We start from the raw sequence: 25988 nt of genomic DNA on the forward strand, positions 1-25988 counted from the left end.
AAGCATGATTTTCCAATGCACTTTTAAACTAAGTACTAGAAAATAAAGTTCTGTGAAAAATGAAAAAGACATTTCTTATCTACAGTTGCTCTCTTATAAGACTCCAACTCCATTCAAAGAGTAATGACTGCTCAATTTTTAGTACATTTCCAAATTAATTTCTGCTTTTAGTACCAAATGATGAAGGTCAGCAACAATTTAGTGTCTCTCTTATAAGCACCTGGTATATGGTTGCCATAAATATTTATGAAACCCAACTCCATGGGCTATTTAAAAGGTGAAAGATATGTTATTCAGTTAGCAAACCAAACTATCTGACTTCACAGCTAATAGAGCTATTGATGAACACAGACAACCCATTTCAAGAGGGAGATTTTTGATTTCAGAAGCTGAGCTGGTGGGGTTACATGGCTCTCAATTTTGTCTAACTTTGAATTGGAGCCAAGGAGGGCTGGCTGGTTCTGCACCCTCACTGGGGGCATTCGGGCGTTCAGCCCCCTAACCCTCGAACCCCAGCCCTGGCACAACCTGCAAGTGGCCCAAAGGTGACTTCTCTGTTCCCACCAAGGACAGGAAGATACGCTACAGCAGGTAAACAAGATGCCTGAAGTGAAAACAAAGTACTGTATTTTAAATAAAACCCTGTGGGAAGAAAGGGGGGGGGGGCACAGGAAACACGCCTTTCCCTATAGGTGAATGATGCTTGCCTGCTCCCCTCGATTTTAAATCCCAGCGTTTCTTCTACGGAAAACCATGGTCAGAGGTCAGATTTTAGTCTTCATTGTTTTAGGGGAACAGGGAAGGCAGATGAACACATGCATGGCCTCCAGCAAGGCCTCCAGCTTTTGGTCCCTGAACCTCTAAATACAAGCCATGCTGTGAAGGGTCTCCACGCTGGACCTTTGCCAGCTCACTGAGACCTTAAACCCTGACCACTGGCTCCTGGGGCTCCCCTGTCCCCATGGTCCCTGTCCATGCTGTCAGCTAACTCCTAACGCCCCCCACGAACCTGGTCAATTCACACGCTCTGGGAAAAATCAAGCTTTCCATCACAATGCAAAATACAATAGAAAATACCAGAAACTACCTTCGACTGTTAATCGATTCCATCCCCCCCCCCCCCCGATCCCCCAACTCTTCTCAAAGCCTTTCAAAGGCATTAAAACGCCAGGTTTCTCAGAAACTGGGGCTCCTTCCCCTCAGCTCCACAACATTCATGGTCTAGATTGTTGCCCCAAACAATGCCTTAGTGAAACCAAGTAGAGTTAGCCACGGGAGCTGTGAGGACCTAAACGCCCCACCCCGCAGCACAGACCCTAATCAGGAAGTACCCACTGCTGAGCCTGCGGCAAGTGCAGACATCCATGAGGGAATGGCTGTTTCTATTTTCAGGCATGAACGATCTTCTTTAAATTACCCATGTGTTGATACAGTTAATGAACTAATTACAAATCATTTTTATTTATTTTTAATTATGTGACAAGGCAATTAATATCTGCACCAATTACTCAGAAAACCTTGAGGAAGGCCTTCAAAGTTTTTTTTTTTTTTGATACAAGCTCAAAAATGGAATGAAAACACCTGAAACTACAATTGGAACCCAGTTTGTTTCCAGAACGTTCCTCTACTTATGTTGTTAATGTGGCAGCTGCCCTATCAGGCTGCTTTGTAAAGGCCTGCACTTGAGCATCTCTCTACTCCGGAGACCGACCTGTGTACACATCTTTCTTCAGGCAGGCTTTGAACAAAGCTACCCCTGCAAGTGCTTTTAAAATGTTAGTGGAAGAGTGAGGCCCTTGGGAGAAGTTGCCACGAGGGGAGGGGATGAGAGCAACAGATAGGAAGAGGAGGGTACCTCTTTGGGGTAGGAGTAGGCAAGATGGACTGGGAAGGCACAGCTGCTATGACCCAGGGCCAACCCAGATCGAAAGAGCTAAAATCATCTAGCATTCACAAAACAGCCAGGTCAGAAAGGCTCTGCATTTGGAATCATCAATGCTATAACTCTGGCCCATGCACATTTAGCTCCCAGTAAAAGTGGGCTCTTCATCCCCTTCCCTCCAAAACCCCTCCTGGGTAACTTTCAACCCTGGTTTAGATAGATGTCTGGGGCCTTTCAGAACCTAAACTGAAGGCCAGCAAAGGAAATGATACTCTTCTACCTTAGCAAAGCAAACCCAAGGATGCTGCAAGTGCCAAGCAAAGGCCCAGGGACCAGAGAACCACAGGAGTCTTCTCTTCGCCTCAGAACAAGAAGAACTCAGACACCAAAAGCTTATCATTAAGTCATGACAAAAATACTTAATTTAATGTATTTCTTATGAATCTACTGCTAGAGAAGAAAGGACATTCAGATATGGCTTCTAGAGAGAGAACCAGTGAGGCACCTGAGAGCTTCCTACAGACCAGAATGAAGCTAACCCGGCATTTCACAACCTGAGTCAGTAGACAGTCCAGTGATAGAATTAGTAGTGTACTACACTTTTGCATTATAACCCCCCAAACCACCCCATGCCGCAGGTACCAGCTGGAGAAAAACCACCTGCCTTTAGCATGTCCACAACCCATCATGCAGCAAAAATGACCAAAGGACTCAGTCTCCTGACACTGGTGCCCTAGAGAGACCACAGTGCAATCCAGGACCTTCAAGCCTATGGAGGAGCTCACAGCCAGGAGAGCAGCTGGGGTGCAAGGAGAGGTCCAGAAGGCTCTTCACTGTGCTGGCTTTCTTCTGTGCTGGCTCAGGCCACCTACCATCAAGCCATGCATGGCAGCCACAGCACAATTACCAACCACTGCAGCCACCTGTAGGTGTTCAGAGGGAACCACACAGCCATGTCGAAAAGTCAGAGCCTGAGCCTTGTTTGCTAGCTCAAGTAGCTACATCATTTTTGAAATGAAAATAGCTGTATGATCTGTCATCTTTCCAGAGATCCCTACCCTCAATGGGAAGGCAAACTGGGATAATCTTGTAAGGAAGATTAGTGTTTAAGAGTCTGAAAACATTAGTATTCTGGAACACTACACAGCACCAGCCACATTACCAGCATTTTCATTAGAGCCCCCCAAATAGTCTCCAATGCAAATACTACTGTCTCCATTTTACAGATGAAAAAACTAAGTATTCATTAGGCAGATGGTAACCAGCCCAAGATCATGCAGCCAAGACTCAGACCCAGAGCTGCGTAGTTCTGGAACTTGAGTGTTTAGCCACAAAGGTAGGAAGCCACACTCAGGTGACCTGGCACAGAGAAACGTGCAGAAATTCACTGTGGGTCCCTTTATAAAGAGCAAAAAGTCATAAATGTAATAACTCTATTTAGAGGATCATGTACATCTGTATAATATTTTTTAATTGTTTAAAAGAGCTATTTGATGACTGAAGGAACTTTATCTTGAATTAGATTTAAATAAATACAAAATGATACCTGTATAATGTACTGAGAGTAGTATTAAAAACCATACAAAGAAATATGCTCAAGTGTTAGCAGGAAAATTATGGGTAATTTCTCTTCCATATTTCCCAAATTTCTTCAATAAGTATATTATTGCTTTTATAATCATAACCCCCCATCCAAAAAAAAAAAAAAAAAAAAAACCATCACTTTGGTTTCATTCATTGATACTACTTCTTTACTTCCAAAGGTCACAGGACAGACATTTCTGCTTGTGTTAAGTCTCTGGTCTCCTGCTTCTATGTAAGGGGCACTCCAGCAGGGGCATCTCCTGGCTCCGTCCCAGCCCACGAGTGAGCTAGGCCAGGACCAGGGAGGCCAGGGAACCCCGCTGATGGCTCAGCATAGAGGTCCAGCAAGCTACAGGCCCCTTCAACCCTAAAATTCTGGTTCTAGTGCCACCCAAGCCTCCAGTTCAGGAAGCTACTCTAGACTGCAGCATTCACTCCCCACAACAGTCAGGGCTCCTGAAAACACCACCCCCACAATCCCAGAAAATCCTCTGCAGATGCAGAAGAATGAGCCTGAGGAGACTTCTCTGAGGAAGGGGGTGTTCTCTCAAGGACCCCAACTCTCTCTGGCTACATCCCACCAGGGAGAGCGTTAGCTCCCTGTTAAGGCCTTCTCTAGGGGCCCACTCTCATCACAGCACCACTGCCAAAGAGCTGTGCTGAGTAAGATTCGGAGGCTACGTTTAGACTCTACAGGAAAAAGCCTGTCATTCGTTGGTGATCATATCATATCAATATTCTTCTTTTTAGCTGACATTTACCACCTGCTGGCTCTGTCCAGGCACTGCACGACACACTTCACTGAGCATGATCCTGAGAAGCACCATCATCACCCCTCCTTATGGAAGGCTCAGCAGTTAAAGCACCTCCAGAGATGCATGTCTCGCATAGAGAGCTCAGGCAGGGCAGCACCTCTACTGTGGGCTCCTGATGCTCAAAGCACTCCCTGGAGCTTCCATTTCCCACCAACCACCCCTCCCTGTCTGCCTCCTGCAGGCTTCTGAATCTCCACACTCTGCCTCCACCTCCCTAAGCTGCTCTGTTCCCACCGGCTCCCTCCCTGGCCTTGACCACTCAAGAGATATCAGGTGCCAGACACGAGCAGTCTCACTACTGGTGATGCCGTCCTAAGGGGACAAGGCGTCCCAGCGCCCCAATAGAAGACATGACAATCACCTTCCATGTCACCAAGACTCGAAGAGCACCTGGAAGAGCCTATGTCCAGTTCCACGGGGCCCGGAGACATGCACACAGAGGGAGCCAGTGCCCCGCACACTAGTGCAGTAACATCTGGGAAGTCTACTGCAATGAACTGACCTCACTTCACTGAACCCAGTATCTGTACAGGTAAAATTCAATTTACACTGTCAGAAAAAACTAATATAACTTTTAACTATCACGTGTTTACTTTTCATTCAATCAGCCTGGATTGTTTCCATCCAGTTTAAGGAGGAAACAAGTCATCTGCACCAATTCTCCTGGGCACAAACTAGACGTGGCAACCTCGTAAAGTCTCAGGAGGGGGGCCAGCACTCACCAACCTCCCAAGGCCCCACCAAGATGACTGGGAAATGTTTTAAGAGAAAGGAAAACACTACTGGAATAAGAATGGGAAAGGACTTAACGGATCCAAGGTTTAAGTCAATATGAAAGTGCAGAAAGCAGATGTGACTCATCTTTCTACAGTGATTTCCTGTAGACCTACTATGTAGCAAGCACTATTCTGATACTGGCTACGGAGTAGCAAGCACAACAAAGTAAGTAAGGCCCTTGCTCTGAGTTTGGGAGTGGGCCGAGGGCAGCATGGAGAGGGGAGATGATAACCAAAAAAAGTAGAGTGCACTATGCAGCCTTCAAATGGTGACCCACAGCCATCTACATGGTTACTTCAGCTGGGGTGGTGAGGAGCTGGTACTGGAGCCTTGACGGAAGTGCAAGCAGCAGCCAGACATGGAATAGTTGGCACGACAGCATCGTGGAAAAGGGTAAGCAGCCCAAGGCCCCCACGGCAAAGATGAGCTCGGGAGGCTTCAGGAACTGGGAGGAAGCCCAATGGCGCAGGGAACAGGGGTGCCTGGGTCTGGGGTGCAGCAACCCTGGGCCAACTTCAAACAAGGCTGTCAGGCTCCAGAAGAAACCCAGTGGCCAGGAAGAAAGGGACCAAAGAGGCCTGAGATAGCCAAGGCCCTTAAGAAAGACTCGGGCCCTGACACAGGTGCCTGCCAGCTGCCCCAAGCCCACACTCTCCACCCATGGGGCTGCCAGGTCCCAGAGAGGCCAGCCCAGAATGCAGCCAGCCTTTCAAGTTCCGCAGCCCAGGCTGAAATCTCCCAGCGAGGTGGAAAGGGCACAGCAGGAACACACGTATGCCACATCAGCATAAAGGCAGCCTGTGAGGTCTGCCCTGGCAGCAACCCCATGAACACACCACAGCAAAAAGAAAAAAAAAGAGAGAGAGAGAGAGAAAAGGAACAGTACACAACAGAAACAATAAACCCAGCAGCAAGGAACACAAAAGCTGAAATTGGGAAAAACCTGCTATGGGGCCTCATTCAACAGAAAAGCAACCTCGGTCAGGACACGTCACTAACGTCGGGGTTCCCCTCATGACAAGCAGAACAGGGACACGCCCCGCGCGCTGGAGCAACAAGAGCCGAGCTCAACAAGATGAATGCAGAGGAAACAGAAAAGGATTCAGGTCATCTGAGGGGAAGAGGTCCCCCCCTGGAGGGACAGACACGCTGCCAGTAACAGGGAGACAACTCAGAATGGGTTGGCAGGGCGGTGGGGGGGGGGGGGGAACGGCCTCCCTAAAGCCAAGGCACAGCCCGCCCTGTGGGTGCAGCTCCACTCTGAGCAGGAGTGACATCAGGGGCCCACGCTGAGACAGACAGACGCTGCTCCCAGGGCCAGCGTGGACAGGAGGAAGGCTTCAGAAAGGCAACTGAGAAATTAACCTCCGGGAACCATCTTCACTGATGGGGGACTCAGATTCCTGACGACATTCACAGTCAGGGAGACGGGTACTAGGCACAGGGCGGGCCTCAGGGAGCGCAGCACCATCAGCTCCCTTTACAACCCTGACCGAACACTGACACAGGCCTCCAGGGGCAGAGCCAGTGACTAAGCCCCAGGCTGCGGCTGCAGGGCCCCAGGCGCTCCACCAGGCTCAGGCCCCGGGCGCCCTGGCCAGCGGATGGGGAGTGAGGCCGGGGTCACAGCCAGAGTGGCACACAGGCCGCCCTGCAAGGCTCACGGCAGCACGCAAAGGCAAGGAGATGGCTCCGCGAGCTCTGGCGGGGAAGACGCCCCCTCAACAAAACCCAGGAGAAACAGGGACCATGCGGGGAACCCAGACATCTGACGGCATCCCAGAAGAGCCTGGGGTGAGCCTGAGGGCTCTGTAAAAACAAAACCAAGACTAATCAACTGCAAACTGGTTTCCTGCGTCCAGGCAGGGCTGCAGAGCCACCAGGGGCCCAGGCCACCCGGGGTCAGACACCCAGCAGGATACGGATGGTGCCCCACTGGGTGCTGACATCAAGATTTAATAAGTCCCGACAGATTATGCAGAAAAGGACCTGGCACTCCGGAAAGGCTCAATAAATGGCAGCAATTATAATTACAGAACAAAATATAAACGCTTAACTCATGGTGACAAATAATGTAACGCAAATCAGGACGTAAAAGGCTATTTTAGTCCGCTCAGGCCGCTGTAACAGGACACCACAGACTAGGCAATTTAAACAACAGACATTTATTTCTCACAATTCTGGACACTGCAAGTCCAAGATCAGGGCCTGGGCACTGTCAGGTTCCGGCTAGAGCCCCCTTCCTGGCCTGCAGATGGCTGCCTTTTTTTTTTTTTTTAATAATTTTTTTAAAAATTTATTCACTTGAGAGAGAGAAAGAGCAAGCAAGAGCACAAGCCGAGGGGGAGGGGCCGAGGAAGAGGGAGAGAGAGAGTCTCAAGCTGACTCCACCCCCCAGAGCCCAGCCTGACTCCATGCTCAATGTCACAACCCTGAGATCATGACCTGCGCTGAAACCAAGAGTCAGACACTTGATAGACTGGCCCACCCAGGTGCCCTTCATCATTTTCTTCCATTCTTGGTCTCAGCAATTCCTCCTAGAAACTAGTATTTCCATCTAGGAAGTTCCATGTTACCTTCACTTTCAAGCAAAATTAATAATTTAGCAAGCTGTATTTAGAGAGAACATGAATTGTAACAGAAAAAGTCCTGCTGATTCATCCATGTGTCCATCCACTATGGGCTTAGAGAGAGGTCCACAACGGCAGTCACCTAACAGCACTTTGGTGATCTCTGGGTGGTAGACTCATGATTTTGAAGCTTTCTTTTGTTAAACAAACACACACACACACACACAAATCCATTTAATGAAAAAAATGATTTAGAAATCCACAGAAAGCACTCTTAGCAATTAGTACACAGAACTGTAAGATGCACGGTGTCACACACGGTAGTGGCATCACTGACCACGTAAAGAAGTCACTCTGGAAACATAGGGTGAAGCGCCAGGCCTCATGCCTGGTTTGTGAGAAACTAGTCCAGACTCCTCTTGGGGAGATCAGGACAAAGATGTCCATTTTGGGGTACCTGCACTGTTTAGAGCCCAATGACTTCACGATGCTCTCTGCAACCTGAGAGGATCATGTCCCTCTACCCAGAGACAAGAACTCATATAATTATTTTCTCCCTATTACCACACCTCTTTGAACAATCCCTTCTTTGCTCCACATGTCTAGTGGTTAAAAAGATGTGCTGTGGGGCAGTCTGGGTGGCTCAGCGGTTTAGCACCGCCTTCAGCCCAGGGCGTGATCCTGAGGACCCACGATCGAGTTCCACGTCAGGCTCCCTGCATGGAGCCTGCTTCTGTCTCTGCCTGTGTCTCTGCCTGTGTCTCTCATGAATAAATAAAATCTTAAAAAAAAAAAAAAATTGGGCTGTGGAATCAGACTGCCTGGGATCCAACACCGGCACTGCACCCACCAGCTGGGTGAGCCAGTGGGCCCACTCTGCTCTGTGCTATGCTCCCCACCCCCCGCGTACCAGGAGGGCTGCCCAAGATGCTGCATGCAGGGGTGCGGGCTCAACAGGCCAGTGATGATGATGAGAGTGACAAGTGCTGAAAACCCCTCACCTGACAGGAAAAAAGGAAAGGCTGAAGCACCCACCTGCAAAGGAAGGTGCCGAGAACAAGGGGCCATCTTCCCAACCATAAACTTCTTACTTCCAACAGTCTTACCCCAAAAGCACTCCTATAAGGCCATTTTCACTCTTAACAATTTTGCAAGCTTCAGTTCATTCCAAACCTTAACCTGTGACTATTCTTGCAGGTTCCCATTCTTTGGAATTTGGTCTCCGTTCTATGTTCTGTTTACATCATGCTTGCACGTAGGACTGTACATCAGTCTCCCGTGAGTCAGTGTCTGATGGAGCCACATTCTCTCTAGACTGATTCATCATCAATTTCCTTCCACAAGATAACTTATCACAATACTTTAGGATCTCCACATTTCACAGGCCACCTAAGGTATCCATACCAGCATATGCTGGCTATCTCTTCAGAGTTGTCCTTCAATTTTTAAAATTTCTTTGCTTAAATTCAGAGGTGTCTATAGCAAAATACTCTACTGCGTTGCACCATGGCTCCCATCTCTGCCAGTTCACCATGTTCCTGATTCTTGCTCTGGATTCGGGCACACCTGTTCCCATCGTGGGGAGGCAGCGGTGGCACAGGCTATCTGGTCCAGCAGGGAAGCTGCTGTCTGGTCCTGCTGGGAAGCTACAGTTCTCCTATTTTCTGGTTGCACCTTGGGCAAGATGTTCTATCTACAAAAGGCTTACTCTCTCTTTAAAACGAGCTACTGACAAGAAGAAATGGGAGGAGGCAGTCAACAAACGCTTACTAGTCCTGCTTTCATCTCTCAGTAGTCTTCAGTTACAATAGCAACTCATCAAATACTCCATTTTTCTTAGATAACAACTTGTAAGAAAAAAATCCAGATAGGAGGAGTCCTGCTCCCTTCAGGACCACCTCACCTCCCAGGCCAGTCCTGGAGTGTCTGCAGAAAGCAGGAATTTCAGCATACCATGGCAGCAGGACTGGCATAAAACTCCTCCAACCCCACCTCCAGCATCTTCGTCATTTGACAGTCCAAGTCCTTACAGGAGAACCTCAGTGCTCCCTCTCCCCTAATATGACCTCTCTTCAGAAAAACAAAAAAGCAAAGGGCCCTCTATAGACTCGCTGAGGCTGGGAGTTGCTAACCCCCCTCCCGCACGTCTTGAAGAGGTCTCCTTCACTGAACACTGCCTGGAGCTCCCAGACATCAGCGCTGGAAGGCTGTGAGCCTGGCTAGGCGTCTGTTTTCTATCTGCTGAAGGGGAATGGTGCTACCCATTTCCTGAGCCTGCTCTAAGAACACAGGGAGGAAAGTGATGCAGAGAGCAGAGCCCTGTAGAGCCCCCTGCCCTGGGAGCTGTGGCAGCCACTGTGTGTCTGAGAAGAGCGGTCGGCAAGGGACTGTAGGCAGGAGCGCCAGGCCACCACCTCCAGGCTGGACTAGATGCTCTGAGCCGTACCGAGCTTGTTCCGTGTTGCCCTCTGCCATGAACCGAGACTATGCTTCCTGTGCTATTGAAACAGCAGCCCTTTGAAAAGAATATACGCCAGAAACTCAGAAACACCAGTTCTAGAGCTTTCCAGTGGTGGCTTGCTGAGTACTACAGCTTTTGCTGTTGTTCCCGTTTGGATTTATTTAGGCAGCAGTTACTGAATCAAACACTGTGTTTCAAATAAAGAGTCTAAAGTTACTCTAGGTTGGTGCTGTCCAAACATAAGGCTATTTAAGTTTTCATTAAAATTAAATGCAATTAAAATTCAATTCCACAGTTGCATTAGTCACATGACAGGTGCTCAATGGCCACATATCCTAGTGGCCTCTGTACTGGACCGCACAAAACCAGAGCTCTTCCACCTTCACAGAGCAAGCCGCTAGACAGCGTGCTCTAGCTCTGCAGTGCCCTGTCCCTTACTTTTGTTTTCTTTGCCATACACAGAAGTTAGAAGCTGCAAAGGGCTCAGAAAAATAACATCCACTCCTACTAAGTGCACAGAACGACAACAACAAAAAAAATCCTCAACAACTTTCAACAAGTCACACATGATGACACACCTGATGATATATGACAGCAGGGCCTAAGAAGCTCTGGAAAGATATGTATTTAAAACCTACAGAACACATTACTTGGGCACTGGTTAGATTTTCAAAATCAGAAAAAGACGCCTTGACTCAAAGGGAGAAGTATCCTCACAACATCGCATTGGTCCCTGAAGACTTGGAACTTTAGGCTTTAACAGTTTCTCAGAGAAAAGCTCTAGCCTGAGAGGGAAAGTTGTATTTTCAAACTCAGAGCAAAAAGCTTTTATCTGTCCAGTTGGCAATGAGCCCCGCCTAATTTTTGGTTTCAGTTTCCTCAGAGAAGAGAGGAGAAAGGGGAAGAAAAGGAGTGGCCTTCTCAAACCTCCACGTGACAATTCACACGGCACTTCCTAGTCTCCTTTATGTAGCGTGTCCTACCAGGGGGGATGTCGTACGGACACTTAGCTTCATGGGTGGAGAAGCTGAGCCTCAGAAGTCAGAACCCATGATGCAACCAGTGAAAAACAGGCCTGTGAAGGAGGCTCCAGGGATGCAGGATGCAGGCTAACGGAGCGAGCCCGAGGCCACAGGCATGCCTCCCAAACGGTGGGAGACACATGCCAGCCAAAGAGCTCTAAGCAAAAATGAAATGATTTGATTTTTCATTTCCCTTTGACTCCTGCATCCTAGCCACTGCTTCAGATCCACAGAATTCCAGAAACATGATGATCATCTGAAATCTCTCTCCAATATAGAAAGACAGAAACCACCTACATCCACATGTTATCACTTAGGAAATTAACTCCAATCTTAAACCACAGGAGGGCCTAAATGGTTCTGCAGAGCAGCTGATCTGGGAATTAAAAAAGAGCACAAACCCACAATAAAAAGGCATGTTGCTGACAATGAAAGACATTCTCTGACAACGGGAACCTCAGAGACGCTCCCACCGAGTCTGCCCCGTCTGTCCGTGTGGAAACAGACAAACCTCTGCGCAGACACCTGGTGTGTCTGGAGGGAGCTTGGGTGCCTCCTCCTTTTCTCTGGCAAATGGAGCTCAGGCCTCCCCTAGCTTGATCGATCACAGGACACCCATCAGGTGGCTGAAGGACAGGCAACGTATCTTCATACTTTCCAGAGTTTTCTAACTTTGCCTGGATAGGTATTAGTTTTATAATAACAGAGAAACCAACTAAATCTAAATGGTGATGTCTTTCAAATACAGAATTTTTTGATAGCTTTCTGCTTTTGAGTTCTGCACTGCAAGGTATAAAACTGGTTTAGCCGCACTCCTTGGGAGAAACAAGCAGATAAACTGCAATCAATTTTAACATTCTGTTTTTAACTAACTTCAGAGTCGGCAATCAAGTCTTCAAAAATTCCAAAACAAACAACAAAAGTTACCTCTAGCATTTGACTTAAACCATGAAGCTTGGCCACCCCTCCCGTGTTCATGTAAGCTAGCAGACCCTTTCGCTTGCTCATTCACTGTTCATCAGAAGCTTCCTCGCTTACTCAGAGGTAGCTAGCAGCAGCTCGTGCTTGGCACTGAGTACAGGCAAAGACACAGCCCCTTCGCCCTATGGGGATGTGAGAGAACAAGGGTCAGCTGGCACCTGTGTAAGAGTAGCAGTCACTCCACAGGAAGGGACCAGGGAAGAGCAGCAGAGCAGTGTTCTTGCTCTGCCCGCAGGAGGCACAGGGCTCTCCCACTAACTTGGGCTGCCATACAACTGGTGGGGTTTTGTGCAAACCACGACAGACTACTATGTACTTACACCTAAATTCCAGAGGCTACTGGAATGAATCACCTGGCATCCCCGCCTACCTGCCCAACACACAAGAATGACAGCTTTCCTAAGCTGGCCAATGCAGGGTGTCTCACAAATGGGACTCTTCGATCGCCGTCATTCTCATGTTTTCATTCACATGGCTTTCAAGTAAACCACTCTTAGATGACCTATGAGAGAGGCACAGAAAAGCACTGGGAGCTAGTCACTCTGGTTGCCGGAGTTCAGTTGTGAAGACAAAACCAGAGGATAGGACCAGCAATACCAGAGTCATCATGATGGGCTGGAGTCCAGTCAAGGGAGAGAACTGCTGGAAAAGAAAACCACATCCTCCTCATTACCTACAGGAGCACACCTCCATGCGAGGCAGGAAGCCTCCAGAAGATATTCCACACCCCAATCCCCAGAACCTGTGGCCAGGACAAAATCATCACCACTCCTGTCATCATGCTGTACTACAGCATGCCCTTAAGAGAGACAATGACCTGGGTAGGCAAATACATAAGCCCTGAAAGCAGAGGGTTTCCTCCAGCTGGCAGGGACACGGTCAGAGAGATTCAAAGCCCTGTTACTAGTGTGAAGATGGAGGGACCACAAGTCAAGGAAGGCAGAGATGGCTCTATAGGGAACTGAGACAGGCCCCCGGCTGGCAGCTAGCAAAGAATCAGGGACCTAAGTCCTACAACAGCAAGGAACTGAATTCTGCCAACAGGAATAGTTTGCAGGAGGACCCTGAGCTCCAGCCCAGAACACAGCAGCCAACACCTTGCCTGCAGCCTGGTGAGAGCCTGAGCAGGAAGCCAACCCAGCCATCCCAGCTTCTGATATGCAGAGTCCACAAAAGAGTAAATGAGTACTGGTTTAAACCGTTAAGTTTGTGCTCATTTGTCACACAGCAACAAACTACCATTGCGGGACAGAAATCTCAGAGAAAGACATTTAATTTGCAGTGCAAGTCCCACACTGTAGAAAGATACACCCCTGACCACCTCACCTCACCTGGGACACGTACTGGCATGGGGTGGGGGTGGAGAGCAGGTGTCTTGGGCAACCGTCTTAATCACCAAGATCACCCACCTGCCTTTACGCCTTTCCTCTGGTGCCACACACCCTCGGCAGCCTTACAAGACCAGAGCCTCCCGAGCGGCCTCTCCAGAGCCACGGCCAACAGTAATCTCCTCGGGATCCAGGGAGCATGACACCGTGACCCCTCACCTGTCAGGCTGTGTTCTTGTGCAGGTTTCTCAACTTCAACATCACAGTGTGCTATTTGTTTTGTTTTGTTTACAGCCCTCTTTCATGCCATAACTAAAAAAGCAGATCCTAAACGATACCGACCTACCCTAACACACAAAAAGTCCTCATTTTCCTGGGGTAACTATCTTGCCTCCTCCCATCGCAGGTACAGGACTCCACTGACAATGGGAGACAAAAATTCTGTATTAAATAGTGACCTAAAGAAGGTCTGAGGCTTTACCCTGAAAAACAAATCTTAAAGTTATAAAAAATTGATACTTTAAAACATTCACTTAAAGATTATTTTCAACGGCACTCGATCACAGTTTCTAAGAAGCAAACGGCCCTGCTTACTGCTTCTCCATCACAAGCCCCCAGCAACAAGATGCGGTCCACTCCACCCTACTCTGACTTCCACAGCATGAGCATTAACAAGGCCATTTTCTGCAAAAAAAAAAAAACATTTGAGGTCTCTATTTTCCCCAAGGATCCCCTCCAGCCTGTTTAACATTCCAATCCTGTTCCAGAGCATCTATCCTGCCCTCCTCTTCTGCAGCAACCCCTTTTCAGTGTGTCAGCAGCTCTAACTGTGCCCCTGGTCATATTTACCCGTCAGCAGTCCTAACTGTGCCCCTGGTCACATTATTCTGTGACTAGGCCCAACCTTCCCCAACTTCGTCATGACCAGCATCCTGCACTAGATTTTCGATTTCACTGGGCAGTGACAGGCCGTGGTAGACTGGGCAGAAACAAGCAATGCTATTATTAAGGAGGGGAGGAACCTCCGAATAGGAGCTAATTTCATGGGGTCAGCTCAGCGCAGCAGCTAACGTGTGCACGGTGTGGTCATTGCTGTTTCCATCCACAATCTCACACCCGTGGGGTCGCAAATGACGCACACTGAGAAATCAACACCCTGCGTGTGCCACCACTACCTCACAAGGCAGGTCTCGCAATAACCTCTCCTGTGTGTCCCACGATGTTTACAGGCAGAGGTGGGAGACAGAGCAAGGCCTGTACAGGAGTGACGATACTGTAGTCTGCCACGAGCCCTGCCGGGCTTTCACCTGCGCCCTCCCACTGGGTCCCCACGAGGACATGCTGGGGAAGGGAGGCATAGGCACGGTACTTGAGGAAGGGCCAAGTCAGGCTGGAAGCATGGGGGGGGGGTTGGGGGGCAAGGGTGGTGGTGTTCTTGGACACTCCTCCTCCAAGCTCTGACTCTTGGAACAGAGTGAAGAGAACACACCCACATGGGGTAAGACCACCTGGGGTCCTGAGGGGTGTGGCTAACCACATCCTGTGAAAGACACATGTCCATTTCTCACCAGAAGAAGAACTGAATTTTCTTTGAGGGTACAATGATGTAAAAAATTAAAACACTGTTGAGGCACCTGCAGAAAGGATGCTGCAAGACTGCTACACGCTATCAGCATTCCAGAGGACAACCTGCAGAAGGCCAAAGCCCACTCGGATACCTGGCCAGGGCCATGGGGGCCTCCTCTCTCTCACTATGCTCTTCCCGGGGCTCTACGGGGCACTAGTAAGGATGCAGCAATGTAGCTGGATCCAGTCTCCCACCCTTCCTCACCTGGGACTTCTGCCGTGAAGCTGAGGTTTCTGAAGCTGCCAGGACTGACCAGGACAGAGTAACAGCACTCTGCTGGGCCAGGGTGGTGGAGGTGAGGGCCTGTGAAAGCGGCAGGGGCCAGAGGTTGGGACGCACAGGGCCCAGGAGCCAGTCTGCACCTGCCCGCATCTCTAAGTCTCTAAGCCCAGGTACAGAGCACATTTCACACGGCTCCCAAAACAAAAGTTTGAGTGTCCAACCAAAATATAGAACGAGCACTAGAGCGGCTCCAAAGCAAGCACTTCATCTTCACTGCTTTGAGGGTTCCCATCCTGATCCCTGCTCTCCTCCACTTGTTTTCCGTTCACCTCAGCCAAGGATGAAACGGCTGGCAGCCTCCTGAAGCCACACCACTGGTCACGTTTCTAAGGGCAGAGTCCTCCACCCCAGAAAAGAAGAAACACTGCAGGTTGCTACACGGAATACCACGCAAATGCCCAACTGGCTTTGGCTGATGCTACTCAACCTCCCACAGCGTCAGGGAACTGCTTATCCTTTCTTGAGGACAGCAGACATGGTCCTTCCAGCATGGTCTGTCCTGAGACTGCACGGTAAATCTTGATGAGCAGCTGCTCATCAACAAGCTTCCTTTCTCCTGCCCAGGCTAAGGGCTCTCTCATCACAGTTCTTTCCCCTTCTAAACTACAGACACTCGGTGGTGGTCTTCCCATCACTCTGAGTAAGCTGGTGGCCAGGAGCAAGTTCTAGACAAAGCTATTTCTTGATACCAAAAAATGAGCTGCCATAATAAGCCCAGCGAACCTCAATGGAAAGATCATGAGAAACATCTCCCACCTCTGACTACAGACACAGCTCAACTGCTCAAGTTCTGCTCTGCCTTACTATTCCTCTGCTCTGTCCCTCCTGAAACGGTGGCCTGCTAGTAGCATTCAGAGTAGCAAACCAATAGGAGGCACCCCACCCTCCTAGACACATGGCAGGCAATCCTAGCAGGCTCCTCCTCTAGGCCAGATGGCAATAAGTGGCTAGACCTGGAGCGGTACACAGCACCCACAGACACAGGAAAGAAGGGTGGGCAGCAAAAGAGGAAGAAAAAAGGAACATTAATACCAAGAGCATTACTGCAGGGCCCCTACTTAGGTAAGTTAAAATGTGGACCTCCACTGCTTCAGAACCTCCTCTGCAACCCTCCTCGTGGCCTCTGAGCAGAGTTCTAACAGGCCAGCAGGGGTTGACAGGGTAGGACCCTTCAGCAGACCCCCAGGCAGTTGCGCCCTAGAGGTAGGCTAAGAGTCTCAGGCTTTAGTATTTAACCTCAAGAGGACACGGGGTGCCATCGGGTTCTAAATGGGTCGGACCTAACCAAACCTGATGGAAGAGATTATCTCACTGGCCCTCTTTCATGCTTTAACATGCCACTGGCAGGCAGTTCTGGGAGAGGCCCAGAGACCAGCAACAGTGCGTGTAAGATGACCACCTCTGGCCACTGGAGCAATCTCCACCAGAGGGGACAAACCTGCACGAGGATAAAGAGAAGGTACGGAGGATCTGATGAAAGACAGACAAGGAGGAGCGAAGGTCGGCACACCTGCACAGGACAGACCGTGCTAGTGTGTGCTGGACAGGGGCAGGGTTCACAGTCAGGATCAAGAAACTCGCCTCTTCCAGGCCAACCACTGCCTCAGATCCTAGCAAAGAAAGTGGTACATGGTGGGCTTGTTTACTAATAAAAACAACAGGGGCTCCTGGGTGGTTCATTCAGTTAAGCTTCTGCCTTGGGCTCAGGTCAAGATCCTAGGGTGCTGGGATCAAGCCCCAGGAGGCTGCTTCTCTCTCTCTCCCTCTGCCTTACCCCAGCCCGGCCACTCGTGTTTTCTCTACTTAAAAATAAATAAATAAATAAATAAATAAATAAATAAATAAATAAATAAATAAATAAATAAATAAATAGCAACAGCCACGTGCATATTGAAGCTTACTAGAAGCCCAGGGGCAAGGAAACAGCTTCTTCCAGGGCCTGAATTTTTTTGTGGAAGGGCATGATGCTGCCACTGCCTAGTAGCTCATGGAAGAAGCAAGACTTGGGACTGTCTGGACCCCCGAAATGCTCTTCAAGTGAAGACCACATGTCTTATTTTCCCAGTGCCAAGACACAGTCAGTTCCGGTGACATGATCAGCTGGAAACCTGCACCACCACCCCCCAATCACCACCAAACCAAGGAACTCAGGTATGAATGCTATACATCAAGAAATCAGTTCCCCCAACACCTCTTCTTGGACAGTTTGACAAGTAAGGACTGGAGAGAGAGAGAGAGAGAGAGAGAGAGAGAGAGAGAGAGAGGCAGGAGGAGAATGGCTCCCACTTGGGACTGAAATGCAAGCTGGGGGCTTCAGGGAACTTAGAGAAAGTAACACTTCTAACTCAAACCAGGTGAAACAAATTGTAGGACATGAGCTCTGAGGGTGTATCTCACATGCTTTAAAATAGTACCAACTTAAGCATCTTCCAACTTGAATAAACGTCTTAGAAGAAAACAAAGTTACTTTAAGAAGTAACTTCAATATGTAGCAATTGCCAGATTCATAGAACTCTTAGTATTTGTAAAAACCCTAAAATCCTGGAAAATCCTTACATAGTTCTTCAAAGAGCATGCAACTTGCGATGAAAGTTCATGATTTCAGTCTCGAAATACATAAAACCTATGTACAAGTGCTTTGTGTGCAGGTGCTGAGAAAAGGGCAGCAAAGGGGCTCGGTAAGTGGCATTCCCACCTGCCCTGCGAAGCCTCACCTGGAACTGCTTCGACTCACACTCCGGGCCCCCCACCCTGAGGTTTTCGGTTTTCTTTTTCAAACCGTCCTTGTCATTTGTAACTGCACTAAGGCTAAATGGGATTTGTAATCCCCTGCAAACTAACATGCAAAGATTTAAAACATAGCTGGCATCTCCCAAAGAATACGTGCTGCAAACGTTTTTATTTTCTTCTGGGTGCTATTAAACGCTTTTTTCAAAGACTGCAAACGATGCTTTTTATGTAAATTCCTGCACAAAATCAAATCCCAACGCACAAGCCGTCACCCAAAAAAAAAAAAAAAAAAAAATCACTTCTAAACTCCCCGTTGGTTAAATTGTATCACCACCGGAAAAAAACAAACAAACAAACAAAAAAAGGCACAAGGAATCCTTTTCCAAAAGGCTCTTCTCAAAAAGACAGAAAGTCAACATCTAAGCCAAGCTTCCGGTTCCCCGCGCTGCTGGCAGGCGGCGGCCGCGGGCCCGGCGCGCAGCCCTCCCCGGCGGGGCGCCCCGCGGCCGGCGGCGCGCACTCACCCCTGGATGCCCGGGCTGTAGGCGCGGCTCTTCCACGGCGTGCCGGGCCGCGGCGCCTGGGGCCCGGGGCCGCCCCCTCCGCTCAGCGCGGCCGCGCGGCTGCCCGACAGCAGGTAGTTGAGGCCGTAGGTGCTGGCCTTGTTCTCGCGTTTCCGGCGGCCCGGGTGGAACTGGTGCTGCGGCGGGGAGCCGGCGGGCGCGGGGCCGCGCGGCGCGGGGTGCCCGTTGGCCGCGCCGGGGGCGCTGGGAGGGCCGTCGGCGAAGTGGAAGAAGGCGCCGCCGCGGCCGCCGCCGCCGCCGCCGCCGCCGCCGCCGCCGCCGCCCGCCCGGCCGAGCGAGGCGCTGCTGGAGGACGACGACGAGCAGCCGGGGCTCTCGGTGCCCGACTCGGCGTTGGACGAGGACGACGACGACGACGACGACGACGACGACAGCGACGGCGACTTGTGCAGGCGCCGGGCGCCCTCGGCCGCGGGCCCGAGCGCCGTCAGCAGCGCGGGGGGCAGCGCGGCGGGGCCGGGCGCGGGCGGCGGGGGCGACGCGGCGGGGAGCGCGGGCCCCGCCAGGCCGCCGCCGCCGCCGCCGCCGCCCAGCCCCGCCGCCGCCGCCGCCGCCGCCCCCGCCCCCGCCGCGGCCGCCGTGTCCAGCGCGGGCGAGTTGAGGCAGAAGTAGGACGCGAAGCCCGAGCCGCCGCGGCCCACGCCCTGCGACGTCTCCCAGATCTGCATCCACAGGGCATTGGCCGGCCCCTTCTGCTCGGGCTGGATCCAGGCCACGCGCGGATCCATCCACGCGCCGCCCCGCGGGCCCGCGCGCCCGCCCGCCCCGCCGCGGCCCCGCCCCCGCCGCGCCCCGAGCCCCGGCCGCGGCCGCGGCGCACGGACCGACGGACCGACGGACGGACGGACGGGCGCACGGGCGCACGGGCGCGCGGGGCTGAGCTCGCGGCTCCGGCGGCTGGCGGCGGGGTGGCGGCGGCGGCGGCGGCGGCTCCCGTCGGGTCGGGGTCGGGGTCGGGCCGGGGCCCGGGGCCCGGGGCCCGGGGCAGGCCGCGGCGGCGGCGGGCGGCTCGGGCCTGGCGGGCGGCCTTCAGGCGGCGCGGGGCGGGCGCGGGGGCCGCGGCGGCGGCGGCGGCGGCGGCGGCGTTCCACACGGGCCGGGGGGAGAGGCCATCGGAGAGGGGCGGGCGGCCGGGCCGAGGGGGCGGGCCCAGGCGCCGCGCGGCCCGGGACCCGCGGGAGGGCCGCCGCCGTGCGCCGGGCCCTCGGTCACGCTCGCGCCGCTCGCTCCGTGCTCCTGCAGCGGCGGCGGCGGCGGCGAAAAGACACTCTCGGCGGCGACAGGGCGCGGGGGAAGGAGGGGGCGCCGCCGCCTCCGCTCCAATGAGGGGCGGGGAGGGAGCGGGGCGGGGAGGAAGCGCGGCCTCCCTCGCCGGGGCCCGGGCGTCAGTGCGCACGCGCGGCCGATTTCAAATCCTCACTAGACACCGCCGCCTTGGTTACCGCGCCTGCGCACTGGGGCGCTCCCCCGTGCGGCGGGGAGGGCGCCGCGTCGGAAGGAGACGCGACTAGGAGGGGCGGGAGGGGCGGCGACGGCGGCGTAGGTCCTTCTAGACCAGACTGGGCTGCGGCGGGGCGAGGGACAAGTGAGGAGGCCGCTGCGCCGCCCGCCCTTCCGCGCGCCGGCTGCCTCCGCCGGCCCCACCTCCCGCCGCGGGGCGCAGGCCGAGGCGTGGAGACATGCGCGCTGGGACCGGGGACCCCGGCAGCCGCCGGGTCGCGCTGCGCGTGCGCACAGACGAGCCGCCGCCGCCGCCGCCGCCGCCGCCGCCGCCGCCGCCGCCGCCGCCGCCGCCGCCGCCGCCGCCGCCGCGTGGAAGTTTCCGCGCCGCGGGGCGGGGTCGGGCTGTGCGGCCGCTGGCTCCCGATCCGTGGGGGGCCGGGCCGGCACGGGTCGCGCTGCGGCCGCGGTCCCAGAGAGAGGACAGACGTGCCCCGGGCTCTGCCGCCGGCCGCCAGCGGTCACTCGTGCCCGCGCCCGCCCACGTGCTCGCCCGCGTCCTCCCGGGGGAGCGGGCCCTCCTCGGCGGGTCCCCGTGCAGGCATTTCTGTTCCCTTTGAAAAACGGTTTCTTGTGCAGGAAACGCAGTCCGAAGTTTGCAGTTAGCTCACTGGCGCGATTCCCCGGGCGGCCCTGGCACTGCTGCCGTGGCGCCGCGGCCCGCGCGCCTGGGTGCTGGGTGCCGGGTGCTGGGTGCCGGGTGCCGGGTGCCGGCCCGGGGCCCGCGCGGGGCGGGGCGGGGCGGGGCGGGACGGTGCCGCGGCCGCACGCTCCGGGAGTGCGCAGCAGACGCCGGGGTGTCCTTATGTAAGAGCCTGTGCCCCGCGAGCCCAGCCCGAGACGGACGCCGAGCGCCTCCCGGAGCCCGGCCCCGAGGATGCTCCGACGCGGAGACGGGCCCCGAGCCGGCTCGGCCCCTGCGCAGTGCGCGCCGGGTCCCGGTTACCGGGCGCTGGGAGCCTCCCGACGCCGCAACAACGGGAAAAAGCCGTGCACGGCCCACTACGGCTTTTTGGCAAATGGTATTAAAAACATAAATGCCTGTTTTGGTTCAGGCGTTGTGTATTGTGTGTGTGGAAATTACAAACCCAGGATTAGAACATGTGCATTAAATAAATTGGAGAAAATCACACCCAAACCAAACAGCCATTATTCTGGATCCCCTGGCGTCCGGGGCCCAGGGCCCAAATCCCTGGAGTCTTCCCAGCCTACCTGGCCCATAACCCACAGATTCTCTGGGGTCTAACCTGCAGGAATCATCCTAAACCCAGCAACTACCCCGCCGTCCCTCCATCTTCTTACCTACAGCCCTTTCAAGCCACCACTATTTCTAGGGTACTTTGAAACAGTGCCTCCTTGCTAGTTTCCCACATTCCCTTCTTGCCCTCTTTGGCAGTTTCTCCACAGAGCAGCTTGTGAGGGATCCTTAAAAAAAAAAAAAAAAAGCTGAATTATGTCACTTTCCTGCCCAAAACTTTCTAGTGGCTTTCTTTCTCTAACTCCTGCTTACTCTGCCCTGCAAGCCCCTGCATTGTCTGGCTCTTCTCCCGCTTTCTCCCATTCACCTTCCAGCTCTGCCCCTAACCCAGCCTGTTCCAGTCATAGCAGAGCAGGCACCTGCGGTTCCATCTACCTGGATGCTCCTCCCCGACCTACCCACATGGGTCACGACTTATCCACTCTCACACCTTAGTTCTATCTAAACTACAAACCTAACCCTCAACACTTCCCACTCTCATTCCCTGCTTTATTATTCTCTTAGCATTCATCTCCGTTGGCTTCCTAGGGCCACAAACAATGAAATACCACAAACTGGGGGGGCTTATAACAACACAGATGTATTCTCTTACAGTTCTAGAGGCTAAATGCCGGAACTCAAGGTGTTGGCAGGGCCTTGCTGTCTCCGAGGTCTCTAGGGGACCATCTGCTCCATAGCTTTCTCTTAACTTCTGCTGATTTCCTTGGCCTTCTTTGGCTTGTAGGGGCCTCACTCCATACTCTGCCTCCATCACTGAATAGAGTTTTCCCTGTGTCTATGTCTCCTTGTTATGAGAATTTGTACTGCATTAGGGTTCACCCTAATAACCTCGTGTTACCTTGATTCTATCTGCAGAGACCCGAACTCCAAATAAGGCTGACATTCTACTGGTATCCAAGGTTAGGAGTTGAGGCTCATCTGGGGGAGGGGCGGGGGGGGCACAATTCGATCCCCTGTGCCATCTCATGAATTTTATTTACCTTGCTTATCCTGTGTCCCTGCCCCCCCATTAGAGTCTAAGTTCCACAAGGAGATGGCTTTTTATCTGTACTTTTGCCTGCTATCTGTGAGCTTCAGGACTGCGATTGCCATGCGGTAGGTCCTGGATGGAAATTGGCGAAATGACCGACTGGTTGACCAACTCAATGGGAATGAAAGCCTTGCCTGGCTTCCAGGATCTATCCCATATTACTGTTTACTTCTTAACGTTTTAAATTTGTTTCTCCCCTACAGCCTCCTGCTCTATCTTTGCAGTTTGTCTCTAGCTAATGCCTCTAACTTTGGCTCATCAGCCATAGTCTACTTCTTGTAATTAGATCTTGGGTTTCGTTATATATGATTTCATCATAAGTTTTTATGCAAATTAGAAGCAATATGTTTCTTTCTGTAAAACAAGAAAAAATACTAAGTCAAATGCAATCCCTGTGACTCTGGCCAGGGGAAATCTTTCTCATTGCTTATCATTTTTCACAGATAAGCCCAGCTTTTTCCTTCTGTGGCCAAAACCAACTCTTTTCTCTCTCTCTATCCTTATGTTAGAGGAGGAGCATGAGAGATTATACTATGCTTTTAGTGATTCATTCTTACAAATAGTCTCCAAAGCACAGACTACCGTGGACTTCCTGTGCAAGAATCAGATATGCTGGTTAAAATGCAGATAGCAAGGGCTCACCTAATCTGCAACTTTCTAAGAGTGAGGTCCAGGAATCTGTATTTTAAGTAAATTCCCTGGGAAATTCTTAAGCACAGTGAAGTTTGAAAATCTCTGCCTAATTCAGGGTTTCCAAACTCAGTTGCTCTCAGAAACTGAATAGTTTATGTAAGTAACCGGAAAAAAAAAAAAATCCGTGTGTGTGTGCATTAGTCAGCTACTACAGGATAATAAAACACTCCCAAACACAGTGGCTCCATGTAAATGTTTAGAATGGCTCACAAGTCTACAGATCAACAGATTGATTGTATGGTTCTTTTTTTCAAAAAAAAAAAGATTTTATTTATTTATTCATGAGAGACAGAGACATAGGCAGAGGAAAAGAGGCTGCCTGTGGAGAGCCTGATAGGGGACTCAATCCTGGGACACAGGGATCACCACCTGAACCAAAGGCAGACACTCAACCACTGAGCCACCCGGGCGCTCCCAACTGTGATCTGGGTCAGACACAGCTGACCTTGGCTTACAGATCACTTAGAGGCTGCAGTCAGCTGGCAGATGGGCTGAGACTGGCTGGTCTAGAATGACCACACTCCCATGGTGGGCAGTTGGCTGGTTGGCAGCTGGGACTCCAGGGTTGATTGGCCCATGTGTCTCTCATTATCCAGCAGGCTAGCCCCAGCTTGTTCTCAGAGTGGCTAAAAGGGTTTCAAGAAAGCCAGCCAACAGGTATGAAGGACTGGCATGCCTGCACCTCATAACCATTCTTTGAGCCTAAGCAAGTGACCAGGCCTTGACAAGATTCAAGAGGTGGGGAAATAGCCCTCACCTCCTGACCAGAAAGGCTGCAGTCACATGGCAAGGGGTGTGGGATGCCGGGGACAGACAATGGAGACCCCAGTGTGACCTGAATGAGGAGGGGCTAGCACCCGGGAGAAGAGAGCACCTGCCTGATGTGAAGAGGTGTAAAGCGACTCTTCTACAGCTGGCAGGAATGCAGGACCTGCCCAAGGTGTCAGCAATGTCCATTCTCATGAGAACCCAGACAAGCAGGCATGAGCCTGCATTCTGCTGGTTCAAAATGTCGACCTCCAAGCAGATGCTGCTGGTTGTCCACCCAAGTCCTTTGGCCCCACCACCCAGGAGCCCCAAGAGCCCTGGTTCTGCTCAAGTATTTGCACGGCCAGGTGTACAGAAAGGGTCTCTGGCACTCCCAATGGTGTCATTCTTTCTGCCAATGCCAACATAAGCTCAATGTACACCTCTATTCTAGAGGAGAAGGCTGCTGGGACACTCTTGGGAAAATCTTCCAGGTGAAGAAGAAGAGACGTGCCAGAGGACACTCCCTGCTTCACCAGTGGACATAGTTCTATCTGCATAGGATGCCTGGCATCATTGCAGCCCTCTTGAGGCCAGAGAGGTGACAGCACCCTGGCAACCAGGCCAGAGGAGGGAAAGATCCTCCTCTGGAAAGATCACCAGCAAGCAGCAGAATTGACCACACCACAGCTCCCTGTCAAGCCCTCCGCTCCCCTGCCCCTAGCATCTGAAGTGATAAACACTCACGAGTTGCTGCATGTTCTGGACAGGCCACACTGTCATTTGTTGCAGAAAGCACCTTGACACAGCAACCAATTCAGAAAATGTTAACATATCGCCGAGGGCAGCCTATAAGACCTGGTGAGTCATGTCTATCTTGTGGGTAATCTCTGGCCACCAGAAGGCAAATAATGTGACGGGGTAGGGCAGGTGGTGGTTCATCTGCACCATGCACCATGCACATGGTTCTGTGTTCAGCCATGAAGAAAGGTATTCTTCAGAGAGGTAGGTTCCTGCCTGCAAGGGTGAATGCTGAGCTCTTTGAAAGTTTCAGGCACCAGTGCCACCACTCATTAAAGGAAATCCTGGGGGATCCCTGGGTGGCGCAGCAGTTTGGCGCCTGCCTTTGGCCCAGGGCGCGATCCTGGAGACCCAGGATAGAATCCCACGTTGGGCTCCCAGTGCATGGAGCCTGCTTCTCCCTCTGCCTGTGTCTCTGCCTCTCTCTCTCTCTCTCTCTCTCTCTCTCTCTCTGCAACTATCATAAATAAGTAATTAAATAAATAAATAAATAAATAAATAAATAAATAAATAAATAAATAAATAAATGGAAATCCTGGGAGTGAGCTTTCCTGCCTCTGGCCCAGGGCGTGATCCTGGAGACCCAGGATCGAATCCCATGTCGGGCTCCCAGTGCATGGAGCCTGCTTCTCCCTCTGCCTGCGTCTCTGCCTCTCTCTCTCTCTCTCTCTGTGCGGCTATTATAAATAAATAAATTAATTAATTAATTAATTAAAGGAAATCCTGGGAGTGAGTTTTCCTGCAAAACGATCTTCCTTTGGTCCTTAATTATGGAAAGTTTCAAACTTACATAACATTGGAGAGACTGGGCAGCCTGGGTGGCTCAGCGGTTTAGCGCAGCCTTCAGCCCAGGAGCGATCCTGGAGACCTGGGATCGGGTCCCAAGTTGGGCTCCCAGCACGGAGCCTGCTTCTCCCTCTGCCTGTGTTTCTGCCTTTCTTTCTCTCTCATGAATAAATGAATAAAATCTCTAAAAACAAACAAACAAACAAAAACATTGGAGAGACTACATGTGTTGAACCCCTTCAAGAACTGTCAATTCAAGGTCACACTTGTTCACCGTTGTCCTCACCTGCTTTCTCCATCTCCGATGATTTTGAAGCAAACCCCTGATTATATGTCCTTTCACCCATAAATAACTCAGTATGCTTCATAAGTAAGCATATTTGTTTTGAAACATAACTACATTACCACATCAAAGTATTAACTAATGGCTTACTTAATATCATAATATCTGATCCATGATAAATGTCTTTGATTACCTTATAAAATTTTTATTGGTTTTGTCAAAATAAAAGATCTGTATATTGCAATTG

General features: G+C 51.7%; 1 protein-coding gene across 2 annotated transcripts in view; it reads right to left on the reverse strand.

Annotated features, from left to right (window-relative positions):
- TENT4A (terminal nucleotidyltransferase 4A) overlaps positions 1–19401 on the reverse strand; it is a 43625-nt gene extending 24224 nt beyond the window's left edge. For both annotated transcript variants that reach the window (XM_055307915.1, XM_055307914.1), the window contains exon 1: positions 18584–19401. In XM_055307915.1, the coding sequence (XP_055163890.1) occupies positions 18584–19371 (788 nt within the window). In that variant the 5' untranslated portion in view covers positions 19372–19401. The remainder of the gene's footprint in view (positions 1–18583) is intronic.
- Between the last annotated feature and the right edge of the window lie 6587 nt (positions 19402–25988).

Source organism: Nyctereutes procyonoides, unplaced genomic scaffold, assembly GCF_905146905.1.
Source record: "Nyctereutes procyonoides isolate TBG_1078 unplaced genomic scaffold, NYPRO_anot_genome, whole genome shotgun sequence".
NCBI lineage: Eukaryota > Metazoa > Chordata > Mammalia > Carnivora > Canidae > Nyctereutes > Nyctereutes procyonoides.